The 23,111-nt window shown below is 41.1% G+C and overlaps 2 protein-coding genes across 3 annotated transcripts in view; one reads left to right on the top strand and one right to left on the bottom strand.

Annotated features, from left to right (window-relative positions):
• Window positions 1-1,701: 1,701 nt before the first annotated feature.
• On the bottom strand, window positions 1,702-10,239 carry LOC147798011 (uncharacterized). 2 transcript variants are annotated; one of them, XM_087141469.1, is made up of 3 exons: window positions 9,700-10,239; window positions 4,728-4,895; window positions 1,702-4,137 (listed from the first exon to the last, which is right to left on the bottom strand). In XM_087141469.1, the coding sequence occupies exons 2-3, from the start codon at window positions 4,889-4,891 to the stop codon at window positions 3,864-3,866; spliced, it is 438 nt and encodes a 145-aa protein (XP_086997595.1). In that variant the 5' UTR covers window positions 4,892-4,895; window positions 9,700-10,239; the 3' UTR covers window positions 1,702-3,863. The 2 variants fall into 2 exon arrangements, with proteins under 2 accessions (XP_086997595.1, XP_086997594.1); XM_087141468.1 differs by having other exon boundaries at window positions 9,716-10,237.
• A 3,081-nt stretch (window positions 10,240-13,320) lies between these two features.
• LOC110987527 (oxysterol-binding protein 1-like) overlaps window positions 13,321-23,111 on the top strand; it is a 172,475-nt gene continuing 162,684 nt past the window's right edge. The window contains exon 1 of the mRNA XM_087141460.1: window positions 13,321-13,958. Coding sequence (XP_086997586.1) covers window positions 13,828-13,958 — 131 coding nt within the window. The 5' untranslated portion in view covers window positions 13,321-13,827. The remainder of the gene's footprint in view (window positions 13,959-23,111) is intronic.

The raw sequence follows: 23,111 nt of genomic DNA, 5'->3' as shown, positions 1-23,111 counted from the left end.
TGCCAAACCAGTGTGAATTGGGCCTAAATGGATCAAGCATTTTGAAAAATGTCGGATTGCCTCCGGACTTCATGCAAGGCCAGACCGGGAACAGGTGAGAACATTCCTATACTCTATGGGTGATTGTGCTGATAACATACTGATTACCCTCAAAATCAATGAGGAATCAGCAACGTATGATCAATTCAAGAAGGCCCTAAATGAGTATTACGAAGGCAGGCGAAATGTGATTGTGGAGAGAGCTCAGTTCAACAAACGTAAACAAATGCCAGGTGAGCCAATGGACGCCTTCATTCAAGATCAACTGTCAATATGGGGAGCTCAAGGAAAGTCTCATCGGAGACAAAATAGCTGTGAGAGTGTTGGATGATAAACTGTCCGACACCTTACAGTCAAAAGCGGACCTGACACTGGAAAAATCGGTCCAACTATGTCGCCAGGCTGAGGCACAAAAGGAAAACCGTGACATTGTGAGGGGGACACAACGCCTACTCGTGTTGACCAGGTCAACAAACCCAAACCTGCTCAACCTAAACCCCACGACCAAAAGCTCAAAAGCCAGGTCCAGCAGTCACAACCCAGACAAGATTCCGCCAGCAGAACATGCAAATGGTGTGGCAGACAATGCCACTCCGCCTGCACTACTCAGCCAAAGACGCACTGCGTGGCAACTGGAAGAAAAAAGCCACTTCAAGACAGTTTGTCGGAGTGCTCCCGTATGCAACTAATAAGACGACCCTCCATTCCTTGGTGTAATCGTCAAGAACGACGACTATCTGAAGTGCTCACATCGCCCCAATTGGACACTGTACCCATTTTAAGCTCCACATGGGGGCTACAGTGTCTGTCATCAGTGACACAGAACCATGACCGGCTGGGGTACAACACTGCAGGAGACAAATCAGTCCCTCCGTGGTTCAGGTGGTACCCCGGTTCCAGTGACTGGTATGCTGTTTTGTCAGGTCCATCCTTTCGACTAGTCTTGTAAAAGTACTCTTGACCGGACTTGTGTAGGAATTTGTTATGGACTCGACTACTAGTCTACATTGCTTCTCCAGGCCATTTTGAGAACTTTCAGTAATCCAATCAACTTGACCATTTAACTATTTCCTGGAGATGGTCTGCAAACTATTCATCAGATTTAGATTGAGACACGCATGCTGGTGGATCAGATTATGTCGCTCTATGCAATTAGATTTAGGTTCAGCCACACGAGTCATTGGATTGAATTAGACCACACCAATCCCATGCTATCAGATTTGGATTGAGCCACGCAAGCCATTGGGATTGGATTAGATCACACGGATCCAATGCTATTGGATTTGGATTGAGCCACGCAAGTCATCACGATCGGATTAGATCACATGAATCCAAGGCTATTGGAATTGGGTTGAGCCACACAAGCCATCACGATCAGATTAGATCACATGAATCCAAGGCTACTGGAATTGGGTTGAGCCACACAAGCCATCAGGATGGGATTAGACCACACGGATCCAATGCTATTGGATTTGGATTGAGCCACGCAAGCCATCGGGATTGGATTAGATCACATGAATCCAAGGCTATTGGATTTGGGTTGAGCCATGCAAGCCATCACGATCAGATTAGATCACATGGATCCATGGCTATTGGACTTGCATGACCCTTAATTTCATAATGTCTAGAAAACACGGCGTCTTCTACTCATGGTGCCCAAGATAAGGTCACGATGGCTTGCCTTTATTAGTAACCGTTATACTGGAAATCAAAGTAATTTTGACCGAGCACCCCATCAATTTTTTTTTATGTGTAGGCCTAAAAATAAGAAACGAGTATGTGTATTAACACTGGTGGTCGTATCCCTAGGCACAAGGCACATAATCCTGCTAAAAAGTTACATGTACATTGTAGCATATTAACTCTCACATCACACTCCTCACTTGTAAATAAATTAAAATTTCCTAACCCAACCAAATCACAATGATACAATAAAATCCAAATCACTCAACCATGTACATGTATTATCATGATACCAGATATGGGATGTAATTCTAGCCTGTTGATCAGTGCTGTTGCTGGGTCCATCAAAGCCCTTTCACAAGACCAGAGTAACAGAAAAATACCAAAATAAATGTCACGGGAATAGAACTCTCCGTCACTTTGGGAAATCTTATTTAAGTAGTCTGGTACAAGTTTTAAGAAAAAAATATACCTTATAAGACTATTCGTGTGCCTGCAATATTGAAAGTGAAAGTGAGGTCAACTCTTCCTTTTTGGTACTTGAGGGTAAAAATGAAAGCAATAAAATGAAATTTCACAACAAATTAGTATCCATTTACTATGATAAATTTTTCACAATTTTGATTAATTATACCTTACTGATTTAAGCCAATTTTGAAAAAGTAACAAACAAAAAAAGGAGAGGCTTGGAATTTTTGCCAGTCATAAAATAGTCCGTAACTATAGTATCAATAAACTCAACAGTTTCCAGTTTATAAAACTGATTCAGGGGACAAGATCACACATAGCCTTGTGAATAAAGCCTACTCATACATGTTCAATAATTATGCGAAAAAGCTGAGCTTACCCATTCCTATTGGTTGGGAGCATGTCACAAGGGTAGTTTTGCATGGACTCAAAATGAAAAATCTTGTTTGTCACTCTTGATATTATTTTTCCACCTCACAAAAGTGCAACATTTAGTAACATACAGTGTCTGAATAATTTAAATTGTTTTATAGCTGACATAAATGGACGATTTTCCCACCCCCTTGTAACATGCAATCGCAACAAGAAAATGTCTTGAAGTTGTTCTTGGTCCAGTGTGCCAGTTCGGTATAACAAAGCACGTCCCAAATGAAGATTGTCCAAGGTCATTCGGGAACAGCACTACCTGTGGGAGGTCTGCCCTTTCAGTGAAGCCATACAATGACTCACACTGCTTTTTTTTCGAGTGACCATGGGACAGCCAAATTATTAGGGACCCTAAAGTTTACATTACATCTACTTCTCACTGGAATAAAACCCAGATTTTGTTCAATGCTATGGAGCTTCATGATGAAGAATTTTTGTGAAGTTATTTCACGGCAGACATGCCATATCCAGCAAGAGTCTTCAGGTGTGTGATTTACATAACATCTTGACGGCTTGGGTTTCAGTGTGGACAGAATAAACTTCTGGCTATACATATATGTACATATACTAGCCTGTCAGTTGTGTCTTCCCTCTTACCAAGGTTGTGTCAGATTTGATCACAGTTTTCGAATCCTTAGCAAGATTTTGGTTTCAGTTGACTGTCATGTCATTGAGCATGCATCACTGAGTTCCAGAGAATCTCTGTTCCCTAATCTACTGAAAAGCGTAGTATGTAACACAGAGGTTATCAGTCTATCACTTTGTTGTTGCTGTGCCCAGTTATATGTCAGAAACTACAATCTCAGATTTTGGTATCTGATGGAGTCAGACAAGTTGTCCAAACAACTTATTTTCAGGAACATTTCAGTAAACTTTTCCTCATGCTAGAGAGGTGTTTACCTTAGCAAAGAATACAGCAATATAGCTTTCAGCTGATCTCCCCATGAATTAACAGACATAAAGGAGTGCAATCTGAAAAGGGGAACTCTTAATTGTATTAAATTTCTTGTCAAACCATCTGTCCACCTGTCCTGAGCCCACATTCTTTATATCAATCTTCACATTACCTTCCAAAATAATGCATGCTGTGGAAATATGGCTCAGATAGCACCAATGGGTGCCAGTTTCAGAAACATTTTTGGGAGAGGACAGTCAAGTTCAACCTTTGCCAGGAAGTTACAGGCAGATATTTCAGTCCTAGATGAAACTTGATTGCATTCAGTAAAATAATGCAGTTTACAAACATTTCACATTTTGTGTGAGTTTCTTCCAGTTGGTTTAGACCTTGTTTTTAATGCAGTTTTGCTGCTATTTTCTTTCACCCTCAAGACTCCTGCAGACATTCTTGAGCTGATATTATTCCTGGAATGTTCTGAGGCGCAGGAAGATTGAGTCTGGAAAAAAGACGTACTGTCTGAAGTTAATGGAGTTGAACTCTTGGCACTTCTATGCACCATTGATTTTAGCATCTGCACAATTGCTACAGGAGACACATTCATCCGAAGAAGATCCAAAACAATCCTATCAAATCAAGAACACAATCAGTAATATTAACTTTTAGTGCATAAATGTAAGCATTATGAAGCTTTCGTTACATTTTTACCTGTTAATCTCACTGATTTGTTTTTCCACATGGGTATCATTGCATACATGTAAGACTTACACAGTAGTAAGCTGTTGCACACACCACACACATTTTGATGAATGATTTTCTCATGATTTGAAACAATTTTAGTTTTAATTTGTAGTTTTTAATTTGAGTTTCTATAGGAATTACAAAGAGAAGTCTAGATCACCAATATTCTGTAACTCATAAACATGCTGCCAATTGATATACATCATGTACAGTACATGTATCACAAAGAAAACATGAAGACAGTTTTGTGGACATCTTTTGTTCACAAGTCCACACTAGGTATGTAAGGTTAGCACACCCAACCACTCACACAGCCACAGAAGGACAAGCAGAAACAGTATGCTCTTTGAATTAGTCAGTGGGGCAAAATTACACTTGGAATGACTTTGTAATGTCAGAAACAGGTGATGACAAAGGTTTGAATGTTAAATATTACTGTTTGGACAGATATTATTGGTTTGAACATTCACACTACCTAAATACAGCAGGGCTCATGTCCACTCCTGACAGACTGCATAATTCATACAGATCTTGTTCATCCCTGGATAATGCATCTTTGCTCCTCTTCCCCTGCACAGCATACTTGTGAGATGAGCCATGTGTGACTTTGATTGAACTCATGGTTAAGCACATGCACATGTATCTAAATGGAATGAATAGATAAAATGACAGCACCAGTAATACAGCAAATTACTTCAACTAAACAATGACTTCTGGCAGTCTGGTACGTTGAATGTATCAAACAAGCATACAAAAATGCACTCTTGAAATCAAAACAAACATTATAATTAACATATTTTGCATTCTCAGACAGGCATATTTTCAGAATTGACACATCAGAGGAATTGAACTGCCATCTTTCCCGGCACTAAGGGCTGTCAATAAAATACATGTAAAAAGCACAAAATGCCAACTTGTTTACCCCCTCACATCAACTTTACTCCTGTACAATGTACATGTACACATGGCATACAGAATGGTCCCCCTCCCTGGTAGGGGTAAAAGGTACAAGTAATGTACATGTATTATAACAATTTTTGATGTATAAAGCTGGTTAGTTTGAGTAACTTGGAGACTATGGATTGTCTTTTAAGATACATGGACATGTCCAAATGTTTATCAAAAGGAAATGTTAAAAAAGGCGAGCCGTAGTGTCCCAGTTACTCGGACTAGTAGGCCTATTAACACGATTAGGCCTAAATGTAAGAAAACACAATCATACAGTCATTTTCCCAGTTCCGGACAGCAAAATCATTCAGTTACAGTGAAGCTGCAAAAAATCCTCAATTTCCAGTGAAATGGGGTCAGTAGACCACCTTGTGTGTTGGAGATACGACACAATTGTTTTCAAAATTTAAGCTTTTAATTCGGGATCGTGGCAAAATCTTCTTCACGAAAAAAAATAGCCACACGAGAAATCTATTTTTAAATCAGAACCACTGTAACAAGCAGATATTCCGTGAAGAATTTCTTCAATTTGAAAAAAATCAGTTCATATATCTGAATTCCAGTATATTTAAAAAGAGAACTTAAGTATGCTTTTACTTGACTTTTGTCAGGTGCACAGCAAGCTATCAATGACACTATCCCCTGTGAGTTCAGTTGATGAAAGTTTTGTGGTCGAGACCACTTAAGATCTTCACAAGACCAGCACAAGACCTCCAGTGTGAATTCAAGTCACAAGCCATCCAAATGAACTGCACCAGAAGCATTCCTTAGTCATTGTTCGCCAAATTACCTGTAACTTGTCTTGTGCCTGGTCTTGTGTTTGGTCTTGTGTCTGGTCTTGACTTAAACACTGGTTGACAAACCCAATATGTCACATACATTTCTACTACACATGATTAGTTGAGTTCACAACGTATTTGCTTGCATAAATGCATGATCTGAAACTAGGAAAAACATGCCTTCAGTTTTCGGCCAATTTTTAAAATCTGAAATTACAAAAGTAATTTTGTTTTGACTGACATTAGATGCAAAGGTTTAAATGACTGTCGAGTACAAAAAAGTAAACTGGACAGCAAAAGAAACTTCCGTCAAAGGCCACACCTAAAATCACTCCATAGAAGTAAACAATTTTTGTACACAACTATGCTGCAATACCCCTTACTAATCACATGCCCAAAAGCAAGTGATTATCTTTATAATAAAGAAGAAATTGACATGCACAGCAACTTGGTTACTTAATCAAAAGTCACAGAATGTAACAGAATGAGCCGTAAGTTTTATGCAGAAATCAATGTCACAGGACAAAATAAACAAGACACAATCATTACTTTTCAATATTGTGTACGCATAATCAGTAAGGATGGCATCCCTATACAGAAACCACTCATACACATCATTTTGACAAAACAGGTGTTCACTTTGTCATTGGTTGTTTAAAATGTTGTCCATTCATGGGTCATTTTTGCTTGGTGGAGAGTGCCTTTGTGTGTGACTTCTGATTCAGTAACCAAGTTGCTGTGCATGTCAATTTCTTCTTTGTTATAAAGATAATCACTTCCTTTTGGGCATGTGATTGGTAAGGGGTATTGCAACGTAGTTAGTAAACCACTGTTTTTGTTGATTTGTTGATTGTTTTGGCTCCCGTGACTTTGACAAACCGTCCAAAAATGTTAAAATGTGACTCGGAAATCTGGCCAAAATTTTCTGATAACGTTTGCACAACAAGAAGTTTACATTTCACCTTTTGAACAGAATTTGTTCACAAATGTAGTACTGAAAAACAATACTAAACGATAATAAAGTAAAAGTAAAAATCTTTAAGCTTAAGCGCATCGATTACGTTAGCTCTCAGCCATGGTCAGACATGTTTCAGATGGAATTCTTTCTCAGTGTCACCATGCCTCTAACACTCTGATATAGATACAGAATAAAAAGACTAGATCAGCTGTGCGTGCATAAGCGCCCATTCACTATGCGATAATTGTGCCCCATTTTTGTGGTCTCTCATGCATACGTAAAAATGAACATAAAGTATACTGGGCCCAATTTCATTGCGCTACTTAGCACACGATTTCATGCTTACAGAGGCTGCACGTATTTCATGGAGACCGTGAGCAGTAAGCACAGCCAAAGGCATGTGTGGCAGGGCTAGAAATTTATAGGACTTTTTGTAAGCATCTTTTCATAGGAGTACCGGTAGTTCCCCTATAAAAATACACAGTTATACATGTAGGTTAGAGTTCTCAAAAAGGTATTTTTCTGTTGGTGTTTCCCTTGTTTATTTTGTTTGGCCCTTGCTTCAGCCCTTATAACTTGGCCCCCATGCTCTGACCACACTTAGTTTGGAAAGCAGACAAGCAGAGACACTATCACTGTTCATGTATTTGTTCCTCCTCACTGAGGTGTGCTTTTGTGCTCGAGTCAGGTTTCTGTCTGCTTCTAAAGAGTCGGTGCTGAATTTCTCTCTTTTCTTATTTCTGTAATAGAGTTTTTTCTGTGTCTTTTTTATCATTTAGTGAAAGCATTTATGGCAATCTCCTTCCTGATGGGTTAGTTAGTGAATTTCTATTAACTTTCTTTGCAAAAACTTGGAGAGCTTTGGAGGCTTGAAAACTTACTTTTGGATTCTGGTTTATTTTTCATTTACTGTATCTTTATTACTTGACTTTTTTCTTTTGCCACATGAGTGTGCAGTATTTTCCATGCACCGTTTTCTTTGTTTCCACTTAATATAGTCAGTAGTTTATTGAAATGGCCAGGGGATTTGAATACACAATGAGCCCGATAGGCCTGCGCACAATTTTGTCTACATAATGTCTTAATCCCTAGTTAATTCTGCTCCAATTTTTGTTAGTTCATGTACAACTACAAGATGTGTTTTGATTTTTTTTTCACATGTACAGTATATTCTTTATTTTTTTTTGCTTCACAGATTGAAAACCTAAGTTCTCCTTACTTGATCTATTTTGACACATTGTGTTGGTTTTAGACCTTTTACAGTTTTAGTCTTTTGGTGTAACGTCTTTTCAGTCTTGTAGTCCTTTTGGTTTTGCATTTCTTAATTTCTTGTCCTTTTCTTGAAGTCAAATACTGGTGTCTGAGTCCCTCAGTTTCCTACGACCTTTCCCTCAAAAATCCTTGGTTCAGTTAGAGATGTTTGTTTTTGGTTGTTTTTGTGAGTTCCCCCATACTGTGCCATTTTTCCAGGTTACAAATGCTACCCTTTGAGGAGAGATTTGCTTAAACTAATTAATAATAGAAATTTCTTTGCACGCACAACCATTAGCACAACCATGCTAAGCACCACTATGAAATAGTGCTTAAGGTTAGCAATTTTTTCTGCTAAAGTTAGCACGGCTTTTCTGCTAACTGGTAAGCAGTGTCATGAAATTAGACCCAGCTATGTGTCTCCCCTCCAGCAGGTGACCTGGCACAACATCGTGACGCTGTTAAAATGAGCGTCAAGAATGTGCAGCGCACATACTCTGGAGTGGTCATTCCATTTCAGTTGCATCCTGCATTCATCATGGTTGATGCGCCTTTTGTATCTCTCCTCCAGCACGTGACCATCCAGGCAAGACAGAGGGTAAACATGCCCTGCCGATCTAGTCTTTTTATTCTATATCTATGACTGTTAGGCACATCACACACAGCATGCACACAGTCTGGTAATAACGCGCTGCCGCCCACGTTAAATTTGCAGTGTAAGGAAAATGTTCTTTAGTACTTGGGCTATTAAATTATAACATCTGTGTTTCATGATATAGTTGCTACTTGAAATGAACTACGCACATATTTACTAGGATATTACCTGAAAATTTTGTTGAAATGAAAATAAAATGCCATTTGTCCTATACCTATATCCTATCATACATGAGATGTTTAAATTTAATCTTTGAAAAACATGACTAAGCAACACCATGTTGGATTTTGATCAAATAAAGACAGGTCCCCTTAAAAATGACAAAGAACACACATGAAAAAGATAGAAACATTTTTAACATGTTTAAACTTTTGCCTGACCTGCCTACAGTCTAGTACCATGCCCACATTACTACTAGTAGTGGTACCCCCAGTCTACGGCCACAGTTCCGGGGGTAGCCCACACAATGAACATTGCACTGTAATAAGCAGATCATGCCAACATGACGAAGTACATGTAAGTAGCCCTTTACTAGACCCGTAAGCAGGGCCCAACGAATACTCCTCTGTTGTATCCTGGGCCCTGTCCCGATTAATAGGCAAAAAAGGAACCATTTTTTCCTCTAAACGAGGAAAAGGAGAGTTTTCTACAATTAGCAACCTATCGGATTTTTTACAGCGTGAGTAGTGAACATACCAGTGCAATTTCAGCCCATGAAATTAAGCGGATGTTAAGTTATGCCCTCATCCCGGACACGCCGGATAAACCTTTTCGAAAGAAATCCCTAGTATTAATCGGGACACGGCCCAGTATACATGTACGACAGAGGAGCATTCGTTGGGCCCTGTTTACATACTGGTCTAGCCCTTTACCAGCCTTGTCCACTTCCACGTTCCAGATCCAAAACACTAATCCAGGGATGCTGCAGCTGCCAGATATTGGGCAGATTGGCACTTTTCAATTCAAATCAAGCGGACGGGCCGAAGTACATGTACTCGAATAAGTGACGTGAGGAAACGGATCGACCGGACGGCTCAGCTCCGAACAGAGTTAGAAAAGCATAAGTCTGGTTCCCTGCCCAAAGATTCCCTGACGACTCTTGATAACATTGATCTCCATTGTAAAGACTGTACCAGAACCACAGCATAAAATAAGCGGATAGGACACAGCGCGGCGCCATCCATCTTCTGCAAGCACGCGTTTCATCAACTGATCTCTATCATACTGTCAGTATAATCATAGAGCAAGGACAGAATAGAGATCAGTGGTTTCATCGGTGCCGGGTTTGAAAGTTGAAATCAAATGGGTCACTCGATCGAGATCGGGCGGCCTGTTCTTGACACGGGTTTCTAAATCTCGCGCTCGAACGGCGGGAACACTACGTAACACTGTTCTCGGGAAGGATCACACACCACCCTCTCGTCAGGATACAGGAACGCACGGAAAAACTCGGGGTGTGGGTGATTTTTGAACAGCTGAAAAAAATCGAGACATGGCTTGCAAAGTCGGAGACAATAGGAAGTTTTGCAAATTGTGTTCCTTCCTCCATGGTCGAATAACGTAAGTGGATATGGTGTACTATTTACGACAAACACACAGTGTGCCAGTTCAAGGTCAAACTGTGCCAAAATAGGTGAAATGTGATTGGTTAAAAAATCAATGTTTTTTTCTTTTCTTTTTTTTCAGTTTCCAATGGCCCAGGGAGTCCCAAATTCGGAATTTGTAGAAATGTTTCTATGATCTGTCTCTAAGGGCGCCTCCTATTTCAACCAGTAATGAGGCGACGGCGAGAGCACAATGCGATGGCACGACGTCAAGGGGCCGACGGCACGACGCGGCTACACGACGCGACGGCTTAAAGCCACGACGCAACAGGTCGACGGCAGGTCGCAACGGGTCGACGGCAGGATGCGACGGGTCGACGGCACAACACCAAGGTGCCACGCGACAGTACGGCGCAACGATACGACGCGACGACAAGACAGCAGGACTCGACGTAACGACACAACAGCACGACACGACAGCACGACGCTACGTCACGTGGGCACGACACGACACCACGATGGCACGACGTAATGCATATACGCAGCATACTAGGTGCAAGCCCAGAATTCGTCTCTCTTTGAACCCAGCCAATGATTTCTTTTCAAATACCTTCCCTAAAGTTCCCTTTTGTGGTAGATTCGTAACCTTATAGATACCGGTATTTCTCCATGGACCATCCCGGTAATTTCTAAGTAGTACTCCCAGTTCTCCGGACAATTCGTCTACAACTGTACGGCCGCAAGTTTGACCACGGGTTTAGGAAGTTACCACCGAGCCTGTTCTATAATACCATCAGAATATTCCGTCGTAGTCTTCCTTCAGGCCAGTCTTCCTCGTTACCTTCCTCAGCTCCACACTTTCAATGATAATAGTTCGTGCTCTGAATAAAGCTTTGTACAGACGCTATTATCATTGTGGCCGTGTCTTTTCTTCAACTCTGTTTGGCCACACACATAATTTTTCCTCAGATCCGCATGTTACATTAGCAAGCACGTAATAGTGATTGATGTATTGTATCTTAGAATGGATTTTGAAATATTGTAGAGGGCTATTATGAGCATCATGACACCTGCTTACATTATTTATTTGTTTACTAGTTTATGCCTTTTATTATCAGCCAACCAGTGAGAATTAAAGTCGTTTCCGGCTAATTCAGTGAAAGTTTTCGCACGGTGTACGAAAAGATACAAATCCTAACGTTATGTAAAGCATACATGTATATTTAATAATGAGAAAAAAAAACCCCAGGGATTCTGTTCAACAGAAAATATTATGAATTCACAATGAAAATAGATAAAGGGCTTAGCTTGAAGACGATCTATTGCTGAGGTTGGGAACGACTTGACTTGGCTTGTTTTGACTTGGCAAGTAGCTGTAGAGCTTACAGTAGACAGGCTTGCAGTAAAAAGAGCTTGAATGGAAGATGTGTTGGGTTAAGTGCAGATGATGTTTAGGGTTCAAATGCACAGTCTCTCCTTCCCCTCGACTAAGACAGGTTTCGACACGTGTGGCTCTGGTCCAGGCCACCCACTGTCCAGCAACGCATGCATGTGTAGCTCAGTAGGCTTACTCTGGTGATGTCTTTGCCTAGAGCAGGACAGGGACGAATTTGTAAATATAGCAGGTGCGAAGGAAGGAGAAATCACAGAAAGACAACAGAACAGTCTCTGTTCAGTCCAGTAGCTAAGTGAAGTGGTAGGTCACTGGCTAGGGAAGTTATCAGCTCCTTCTCAAGGACTCTTGCGGTTGGTTGCCAGTTCTGCCACCAACTGCCCACACGCGCTGCCAAGCAACCCACACATTTCTGAGAAATTGTATGACCCAATTCTGGGGGAGTTAGGATTTCAAAAAGTGGGGGAACAAAGTTAATTCTATGAAATAATTACCAGAAAGATCAAACACAGAGCAGGAAATGCTAAAACAAAGTTGTGGCTGATGTTACTTATTTCCTGGAGACAAGGCTGATAGTCGTGACACTCTTTCTAATTAATTTGATTAAAAAACCAAACCTTTTCTTCAACAACTCACTCTTAATGAGCCACCAAGTTAGAAAGCATTTATGAAAAAGAACAACAGAAACAAGACCTGCTATCTATTTGCTCTTTGTACGCTACCACTATAGGCATGCAGAGCCTCGATCTGGCAGCTTTTTCCGTGTACATGTATGTCGCTTAGTAGCTTTGAGCATGCTGCTTTAGTTCTTCTACCATCTATACTGTACAATTGGACAATATTTCAAAAGCTGTCAATTTTAGGCTCTGCATGCCCATGGCGGCAGCGTATGAGCTTGTACTGGGTGCAGTCCACTAATTCAAGTGAGAATTTCTGGTCAGCTCATTAGCATTAAAGTGCCCCCCGGCATCCTTTGAAAAAAGGAGATTGTTTCGCCCCCAAAATGGTAAGATTGTGTAAATCGTTGCCAGGATCAACTGTCTGGGTCTTTGAGCTTTCCTATGAGAGTGGTATGGCTAAAAACTACGGTTGAAAAGTGGTCCTAAGAGCCCGAGAAAGATGATGGGTTGCCACTTGAAAAATGACCGCAATCAGACTTCGGAAAAATCACTTTTCGGGGGTGGTTTTGTTTTGTCGGAATAATTTAAAATGTAATTGATTAGCCCACCAAAAAAAATTGAAAAGAAATTGAAAGATTGGGGACCAGACAATTATTTCATTTGTGTTTCAGAAATCTCAAGGATGTTGGTATGCATGTTATTGGGCCCTGAACAGTGCTGATTTTACACTGTTTTCAATAGGGCTTGAGTTTAGTGGACTGAGCCCTACTACGCAAGTTCGGAGACGGAAATGAAAGGAAACAGTAAAGGCGCCCTCTATAAACACCATGAAGCAAAGGGCGACACGTCGTGCGTGTACGTACAAACGTAATGGCAAGAAGGCGACGGTTCGACTCGACGGCACGACGCAAAGGAGCCGTCTTGCCGTCGCGTCGTGGAGTTGCGTCGCCTGGATTGAAGCTAAAGAGAAAGAGAAATGTTTGTCGTAAATAGTACACCATACATAAATCGCTTGATTCCCCGCAGCTCAATTTAATGACGTCATCGATTCATTGGGTCTGGGAACCAGACCACATGCACTGCAGTTGGTTCACGTGTAAAAAAAATTACGTAGGCCGTGCGCGAAACGGGCGGCCTGAGCTACGGCTGTGTCTATTACCGTCTACTCGCCCACACGGTATTTCGAATAGGCTCAGATCTAGACCTAGCTCTAGTATGTGTCTAAATAACATTTGGATGCTGCCATGCTCAAGTACATCGCGAATGTGCTAGTGTAGTACTTGGCCTATATATGTTCGCTTGATCCTTCGGACCGAAAGAGGGTGTGAGAGTGTAGTGCGTGGCTTTTGACCATTCACAAATAAAACTCCAACCCCCGAAGTCAAATATCTACGTTAAACGTAATCAGGTAGTTTCCACTGTCGACTATGGCCGACACAAGTGTTAAAAACCCACCGCCAGAGAACTTCAAAGGATGGCTGTATAAGTGGACAAATTACATAAAAGGTTACCAGAGGCGGTGGTTTGTACTTTCGAATGGTCTGCTGTCGTATTATCGGTGAGAACAGATTACTTTTTTCAAGATCGTTTCATCTGGTCATTTAGGCTCAATACTACCAGTACTACTAGTGTTGAGCCTCAATGACTAGTACTACTGTACATGCACAATACATGTAAGCCTAGTAGCACATGTATTGGTCAGTCGCAATATTTAAACTGTGGATGTTCCTTACTTTTAAGTTTAGCACCCTGTTCTATAGTCTTAGGAGCAGTGTAGGCCTACCTTTTTCCACAAAACAACTCCAATCAAGCTTATCTGGAGTAATTGCAGAATACCCCATCACTCTTAAAAATGACCCCTGGAATGACTAGTTACGTACCGTACTCATGGGTACAAGATGAAAATCCCTTGAGAAGAGTGACACTTTGACCCGTACCTAGCTAGGTTTACAGTCACGTCTCCCCATTTCCATGTTGCCCCCAACCACTTCGCCCCATCTCCACATGACCCCATCCCCACATCGCCCCATCTCCACTTCGCCCCATCCCCACTTTGCCCCAGCCCCACTTCGCCCCAGCCCCACTTCGCCCCTTCCCCACTTTGTCCCATTTTCACTTTGACCCGCCCGTGCTTGTGTTAAAAGTCTCTTCAATCATTTAGACCCGGTTTGAAAAGGGTCCCCTGGAAAGCTCGCCCTGTTGCAAAAACCATTTTCATACCGGCCTGGGATGCTGGACTGGGATGCTGGACTGGTTGTTGATCTCGAACTTCTCCATCCTGGGGTCTATTGTTTGCAAGTACTGGTACATGTAATCTATCCCAGAAGGAACCTGCTTGTGGTTTTAATCCTTCAGCGCTATACAATGTTTACACTAATCCGCTTAGACCCCTATTCATCTGTGGAAGCATGGTGGGGGAAGCCTTCCATCAGGGACTTTGAAATGCCGATGTGCAGAAAGGCCCGAAACCGGCCTGGAGTAGCCTGAATACTGGGCAGGCATTATACAGGGCGGGCTACCGCGGTGCCCTTTTCAATCCTGGTCAAAATGGTCGCCGGCCCTTAATTAATGTTGACTGTGTTGCTTACGGTGAATTAATACATCTGGTTGAACTAGCATAGGGTTTATTTCTCATCCTCTTCAAGTTTATTTCAAAGCGACACACGCGATTCTGTACATATCGTTCTAGTAATTGTCAATGTATCCAGACAGCTGTGCCCTAGCGATTGGATAAACCTCGGAGCGCTGTGGCAGGAAATTTTTGTGGAAACATGCTCGCTTCAAGTACGAGCAAAACAACTCATGAACACAGAAAATACACACATAGACAAGATACTAAATTCTGTGAATTAACTCTAAAAAAAAATTGTAACATCGACGTTTTCATTTTTTCCAGATTCTAGACCTATGCCTTGTTTACTAAATAATCGGTGGGGCAAAGTGGAAATGGGACGAAGTAGAAATGAGGCGAAGTGGAAATGGGGTGAAGAAGAAATTGGGAGAAGTATGGATGGGGCAAAGTGGAAATGGGGCGAAGTGACCGACACCCTCTGGCTATTATGAGGTTGATCGTGCGGGATGGTAGGGTATTCTGCAACTGAGCTACTCATCTACATGTAAATAATATGATTGGCATTGATGTCCTTTTTCATATCAGAAAGAATGCAGGACAGGGCTTTGATTTTTGAGGGAAATCATGGGGTACTAAAATGGCAGTGTGTATAACACAACAAAGAGCTGTAAAAGAAGACAAGTAGCGAATTTAGTCTGGTTCCTTCTTCTGGATAAAAATTTTTGACAAATAGTGATGAATCGTAGTATATTCACAGTGGCTGGGTCAGGTAACCAAAAGTGAAACAAAATGGTGCGATCCAACTGAGACGGTTGTCGTTTGCCAAACGTGGATAAGAAAATTGTGGTTTTCTCTGCTTAAATATTGTCAAAATTTACCTAAACTAGAGCTAGCTATTGGGATTAAGGAATGGACACTCAAGGCATGTCAAGGTCTATCAGGTATTTTGATAAAGTGGACTTGTTTCCTTATTAAAGAAACAGGGCGGTAAAGGTAAAGAACACCAAACTTTGGATGGCTATTTTGCTAGCTGAATGGCCATCATGATAATTATGTGAATCAGGGCATGGAGCTACATGTACATGTATATAACACTTTTTTATAGCTCTATGATCAGGGAAAGGGTTTCAGCCACTAGGCTAATATGGAAAGTCAATTTCAGGACCCTCCTGTTTTAGTTACTTTTTTACAAATAAAGGTCAGCCCTGAAAAAGAGTATTACTGAAGCAATGTCTCTTGATTTTCATGACCCTATTTGGGTTTTGGAATCATTTGCAGGCCTTGAAATGAACGACAGCCTCACAGCCAATTTTGTTTTGCCCTGTATTTACCTTGTCCGTCATGCCCTTTTTTCCACAAACATCCATAAGCCTATTAAAACATAAAAATCCTTGTTTTTAGATGCTTGTAGAGCCACTGTAAGTGTATTTCAATGTCATGTCACCTGATCACTGAGCTGACGTTGATGTCGATTCCGTGCGTGCACCGTATGTTCACCCACTGCTGCCGGTGCACCACTGAGTTAACCCCTTCACGGCAGGATTATGGCATGTTCTTCATAAAATGGACCAAAATGCAACTTTGGCTGTCATTTTTCAAAACTTCTTAAAGAGTGACTTTGATCATGCAAAATACAAATTAGCACCTTCAGATTTATAAAAATGATTATATGTGGATAATTAGACATAATAAGTACTTTTGGTGGACACGTGGTTGGCTACCAGTGCAAAGCAAATGGAGTTGAATTCATTTAAAGTTTTACATCAAAGTGTTTACACCAGAGGACTTGATTTCAAAACTTCTATCAACAAGAAGGAGAATTCAATATATATTTTTTGACTGATGTATTTTAGAGCACCTGAGAAATAATTTTTAAAAACTATAAGCAATGAAAACAAGAGCACAAAATTGACGGAAAATGATGAGAAAAGTTTTGCTCTCTTCATTCTCTAACCGTTTATAATCACTCTCACTATACCGACATATTTGCCAGGTCTTGTATACTGTATTTCGACCACCAAAAATTATCTTTAAGTTTGGCTGCATCAAAAATTTGTAATGAGTACAATACATGTATGTCCATTGTGAACGTTATATATTTGACAGAATATTTGACAGAAAGTTGTTTTTTTCATCTTAATCGTTATTTTCTGCCATCCTTGTGTCATCAAGTTTCTAGTACACTGGTTCTCTACTCTGACACTGTGAACCTTTGTATGTGGACAATATTTCCTGTTTTTGTCGACGCTCTCAAGTTTTGTTTGCCCCATATGCTCAGCTACATGTATCTCTCCACGGTGAGTCAACTGCTTTTTAATTGTGAGTACCATGTATTCATATACATCAACGGTGTTGCGGACTATCAGAGCTAATACTAAGGACATCAAACTACCATCTGCAACATGGCAAGTACTCCAAAATCTGGGCATTTGCAAAAGGTTGAGGGGATGCCGGGCTGGTCGACACAAGCAACGCCTGATAAACACCAGAATTTCCCGGCGGCCATCTTGGAAGACACGTGATTGCAGCCACAATGTCAGCTATGTCAACGATAAAAATGTACGTACTCTCAAACAGCATCAAGAGCAAACTGCTGTCAACAAAACTCTGCTGCCATTGATTTATTTGTGCAATCCGCGATCACTGAACAACAAAATGGACGAATTTGAGACTGTAATCAGGGGCAACAATGCTGATGTAGCGGTTGTGACTGAATCATGGTTTACCACAAATCAATCACCTGAATGTTAGCAAATACCACAATATAACCTCTTCCTTAAGTGTAGAATCAGCAGAAGGGGTGGTGGTGTGGCTCTGTATGCTGGAGAACACTTGAATGCCAAACCCTTCCACGATGCTGAGGCCCTGATGAACTTGAACTGGTATGGGTGCAAATTAGACCAGCAAGACTACCTCGTCAAATATCGCAGCTGTTTTTCTGTGCTCTATGTCACCCGCCTTCAAGCCCCAACGCTGAACTCTTACTGGAACACCTCACACAAACTGTTGACCTGATCCAGACTCGTCATCCAGATGCTGGAGTTGTAATTCTGGGTGACATGAACAACTTAGATGTTGACCCCCTGTGTAACGGCGGAAACCTTACCCGGGTAGTAGATCAACCGACACGAGCACAAGCCATCCTGGACAAGATAATAACAAACGTTGGCAAGTTCTATGCAAAGCCTCTCATCTCTGCACCAATTGGCCTGAGTGACCATTCCACTGTGTTATGGCCCCCGAACAATCATGAAAAAGTACCGAACACAACACACACAAAGGTTGTTTGGCCACTCCGAGATTCGGATCTGCGGGACTTTGGATCCTGGATAAGCAACCACCCATGGACTGAAGTTCTGCAAGGTGCGAGCGCGACAAACAAATGTGAGAATTTTTATCACACACTGCAGTCTGCCATTCATACCTTCTTCCCCTGCAAGACGGTAAAACTTCACACGGCTGACAAGCCATGGATGTCACCTGCAATTAAGGCCCTGATCTTGAAACGGCAGAGGGCATTTCACATGCGCAAAGACACATTGTGGAAATATATATGCAACAAAATTAGGAGAGAAATCAAATCTGCCAAGAAAAACTATTATCATGGAAGAAAACAGCGATTGAAAAATGCAGATCCGGCATCTTGGCACAAGCACGTCAAAATAATGACTAGAATGGCCAAAGTTCAACCCTGCATTGATATCCCAATGCCACCTGATCATCAATACAGTGATCAACAGAAGGCAGAAATCATCAATAAACATTTTATTGCTGTTGCCAGTGATCTGCCTTGTTTAGTGACATCCGACTTGCCTGCATTCCTTCCAGCACTTCATCCTTGCCCAGTTGTACAACCATGGGATGTGTACGGAGAGTTGAGTAAAACAAAAATTAACAAAAGTGGTGGACCAGATGGCATCCCTCCGCAAATTATCAAGACATTCGCACTTGAATTGAGCACACCTCTTGCCGACATCCTGAATACATCATACAATGAAGGGATGATGCCACGTCGATGGAAGAAAGCAGTCGTGGTTCCGGTTCCGAAATCCAATCCACCCGTATTACACAAATTGCGACCAATCTCACTAACCGACAATTTTGCAAAGCTGGCAGAATTGTTTGTGTCCAAGTGGGTATTGTCTGATATAGAGCCCCACATCAACACGCAACAGTTTGGAAACAGGAAAGCAATGTCAACAACACACTGTCTCATAGACATGATGAATCTGCTGTATAAGCATTCAGAGGTGAGCAATTCGATTTCAAGAATTGTCCTTACTGACTATAGTAAGGCATTTGATAGAGTCGATCACAATGTGGCAATTGAGAAATTGCTAAATCTGGGCGTACGTGCATCCATCATCCCATGGATCTGCAGCTTCCTCCAGGATCGCCAGCAGTGTGTCCGGTACCACAGCACAACTTCTACCTGGCTTTCAGTAAACGCCGGTGTCCCACAGGGCACCAGACTCGGCCCAGTTATCTTCATGGCGTTGGTCAACGATGTTGCTAATGGCCTTTCATCTAACATTGGCAGTACGTTGATGACCTTACGCTAGTAGAATGCCTAAGCAAAAATCACCAAGGCCACATGCAAGAGGACCTTGATCATATCCATCATTGGTCATCTGCCAATCACATGAAACTCAATCCCAGCAAGCGCAGCGTCATGACTGTCAGCTTTACGAGACAACCACATAGACTGGAGCAACTCCATATCGCGGACACAGTTCTACTAGAAAACGCGTCCCATCGCATCCTGGGTGTTATAGTGCAGGCAGACCTTAAATGGGATGCCCACATCCAGAATATAATATCTGCCTACCTGTAAATGATTTGGTCTCCATTTATCTTGGCTATATTTGGCCATTGTTAGAATATGCCACTCCAGTATGGAATTTTAGCCTCACGTTGAAACATGTTACAGCTCTGGAAAATTTCCAGAAGAGGGTTTGCAAAATTATCCTTGGCAATGAATACAATGGTTATGATGATGCACTTGTTTCTTGTGGCATGCTCACTCTCAGTCAAAGGCGAAACCAATTGTGTATTAAGTTTGGTCAGTCTCTGCTCACCTCAAAGCACTTTAGTACTTGGATTCGTCTGACTCGTCATCAGTCACATTGTCGTCAGTTAAGAAATTCTACAACTATAACAGTGCCTTTCTGTCATACAAGGAGGTATCAGAACAGCCCTCTTGTAGGATTGATAAAGCTGCTTAACAGTGTGTCTGACTAAACCTATTAGCTCCATGTTGAGTTTATTTGCCCTGCCAATAATAGAATCAGACCTTATCGTTTACTTGCTCTGGTTCATTTTTTAAAGCTTTTAATACAAATGATAATGTGGTTCATGCGTCGTAATTGTCCTCCCTGTCTAATGTTCCCTTTGTAATATTTTGTGTTTTGATCCTCTTCCTTTTGACCGCTCTTCCTCCTGACCTCCCACCCCTTACCCCCTCCCCCATTTTGACCCTCCTTAGCCCTATATGTTTTGTTTCCTCTTCCCTTTCTGTATTTTCGCCCTTTTGTCCAAGTACATTGTTAATGTTTGTAAACAAATTTTGATTTCCGTTGATTCAATTTTTTGTCATTTTAATTTTAACCCTTTTAGAATGTATTATTGATCATAATGGCCCTGTTTACTCCAAGGCTTTGTAGAAATTTAAGGCTTGTAGCTTTTTAATACCCTTTTCTTTTGTAATTGTACATATTATTGTATATTTTTTTGTTTTAATGTACATGTTCATTCATTCATCCATTCATTTACGGTTTATTTCTTAATACCAAATAGAAAGTCAAAAGACTAAAAATATTTGGTTTACAATATACACAATAAGAGGTTAAAATTGACATAAAAAAAAAATAAATAAATTAATAACTGAATATTAAAAAATTGCACAGAGTACGATATTTAAAGAACAAATACCACAGATTAGGCGAATTAACAATAATACATACTATAAAAAAATATGCAGTAAAAGACAGAGCCAACAAATAAACGATTACACCAACATACAAACCAACCAACATAAATACATGTATATGTACCAACCAACCAACCAACATACGAAACGACCAACGTATCAACAACCGACATACCAACCGACCAACATACCAACTGACAACCTACACAAGCGATCAACAAAACCACCGACGAGCATACCAACCAACCAACATAAGCGACCGACATACCAACCCAACGACCAGAATGCTGACAAATCAACAATCAACAGACATGAACAGGGTCAAAAACACGAGACAACAGGGGGGATATGTACGGGAAAAAAAAACAACAAACACAAAAGACAAGGGACAAATCGAGACTACAAATCACCACAAAACAAAGATCCAAAGAAAAATATTGCAAAAAATGTAAAGAGCAAACAAATTAAGACTTAAGTAATTCATTGTTAAGTAATTGCACAAAATGGGGTATGGGGGACTGCCTGAGTCTCTGGGTTCTAGCTCGGGGGAGATCAAGTAAGTTGGAATGCCTAAGATTACGACCCGACATGCACTGTCATGTTGAGGGTAATAAGTGGCAATGTCTGGGAGAGGCGAGCAAGGATTTGGCAAAACGAGTTGTCAACTGAGTATGCCTGGTTGATAGGCTATCAATACTAAACTTTTCTAGAAGACTATTATAGGGTAATACATCTGGATAAGTAATGATGCGAAGAGCCCGTTTTTGAATTCGCTCAATACTTTGAGCCTGGGCTACAGTAATTCCTGATGCCCACACAACTACTCCAAATTCCAGCGTTGGGAGAATATATGATTTATAGATGGAGAGTAGCTCTTTAGCTTTAACCCCATTTCTCCTAAGTTTACTCAAGATGTAGAGCCGTCGGGAGGCGTTATTTATTGCACGCTGCACCTGCTGGTCCCACTTTAAGTCATTTTGTATGACTATTCCAAGAAGTTTGACCGATGAAACAGCCTCTAGCTGCACATTGTTAATAGCAAAAATTGGGGGTTCAGGTGGGTTGCGAAAAAATGACATTTGCATGACTTTACATTTAGAAGGGTTGGGCTTCATATCATTGTTATGACACCAATTTACAAGTAAGTCAATATGCAGTTGCAAACAAGATTGTTGACCTTTAGAGACAATGTCAACAAGGCTCAAATCATCGACATATTTCCAGCGATTTGCCAACATGAGAGCTGCATCATTCACCATTGCTAAGAAAATGATGGGTCCCAATTTCGTGCCTTGTGGGACGCCACAAGTGAGATTTAATGGTGTTGAAGTGGATCCACAGTATCGAACAGTTTGTGTTCGATGCATGAGAAAGCTACATATCGTCGGGAGAATGGCGCGGTTAACACCAAGTTGGATTAATTTTTCAACAGCAATGGTATGATTTATATGATCAAATGCTTTACTAAAATCAATCATGCATAGATTCACAAAATGACCCCCCTTGATCAATAGCTCTGTGGATGGTGGCAAGCAAACTTACAAGATAATGCTCAATTGAGCGGCCCTTCATGTTGCCAAATTGCTGGAGATCTATTAGATGGTGAATGTCTTTCATCACCCAGTCTGCTAAAAATTGCTCAAAAACTTGTGAAATAACAGAATTAATGGATATCGGACGGAGCTGATCAAAAGTAGTGACATTATTAGTTTTAGGCACAGGGCAAACGGAGGCATTCTTCCAAATATCTGGAAAGCAGCCCAACTTCAGACAAGCATTATAAATATGAGTTAAGGGTTCTGACAGTTCATACGCAAACTCCTTGAGGAGACGTGTTGGGCAGTCATCTGGATGGCTTGCTTTAGATACGTTAAGATGGCGGAGAGATCTATAGACCTGGTACCGATAAATCTCAGGAACTGGTGTAGATGCTGGTAAATATGGCGTGAGAGCTGAAATGTTAAGGGGTGGAAGACTTGAACAAATATTAGCGAAATGTTGATTCAAATCATTAGCCGTCTCCGACGGTGATTTACCATTTGCTGGGAGACGTAATGATTGTTTCTTTAGTCCAGTCAGATGACGAATTTGTTGATACCACTTTCCAGGTTCAAACTGTTTTAGGTATTCGATTTTCCGAGTTTAGAAGTTGGTCTTGGCAGCTCTGATGGTCCTCTGAACCCTGTTACGGAGGAGGTGATAATTGTCAC

The sequence above is a fragment of the Acanthaster planci genome, linkage group LG09, assembly GCF_054643075.1.
Source record: "Acanthaster planci isolate LZ-2023a linkage group LG09, COTS_SCS, whole genome shotgun sequence".
Lineage (NCBI taxonomy): Eukaryota > Metazoa > Echinodermata > Asteroidea > Valvatida > Acanthasteridae > Acanthaster > Acanthaster planci.
The sequence above is the reverse complement of the archived record's forward strand: the minus strand, read 5'-3'. Positions and strand labels throughout refer to the sequence as shown.

Excerpts from the sequence above, each read along its gene's own strand:
- LOC147798011 (XM_087141469.1), bottom strand. The coding sequence starts at position 4,891 with ATGTGCATGTGCTTAACCATGAGTTCAATCAAAGTCACACATGGCTCA. Across the intron at positions 4,138-4,727 it reads ATGAGCCCTGCTGTATTTAG|GATTGTTTTGGATCTTCTTC; the intron begins GTAGTGTGAATG and ends TTGATTTGATAG.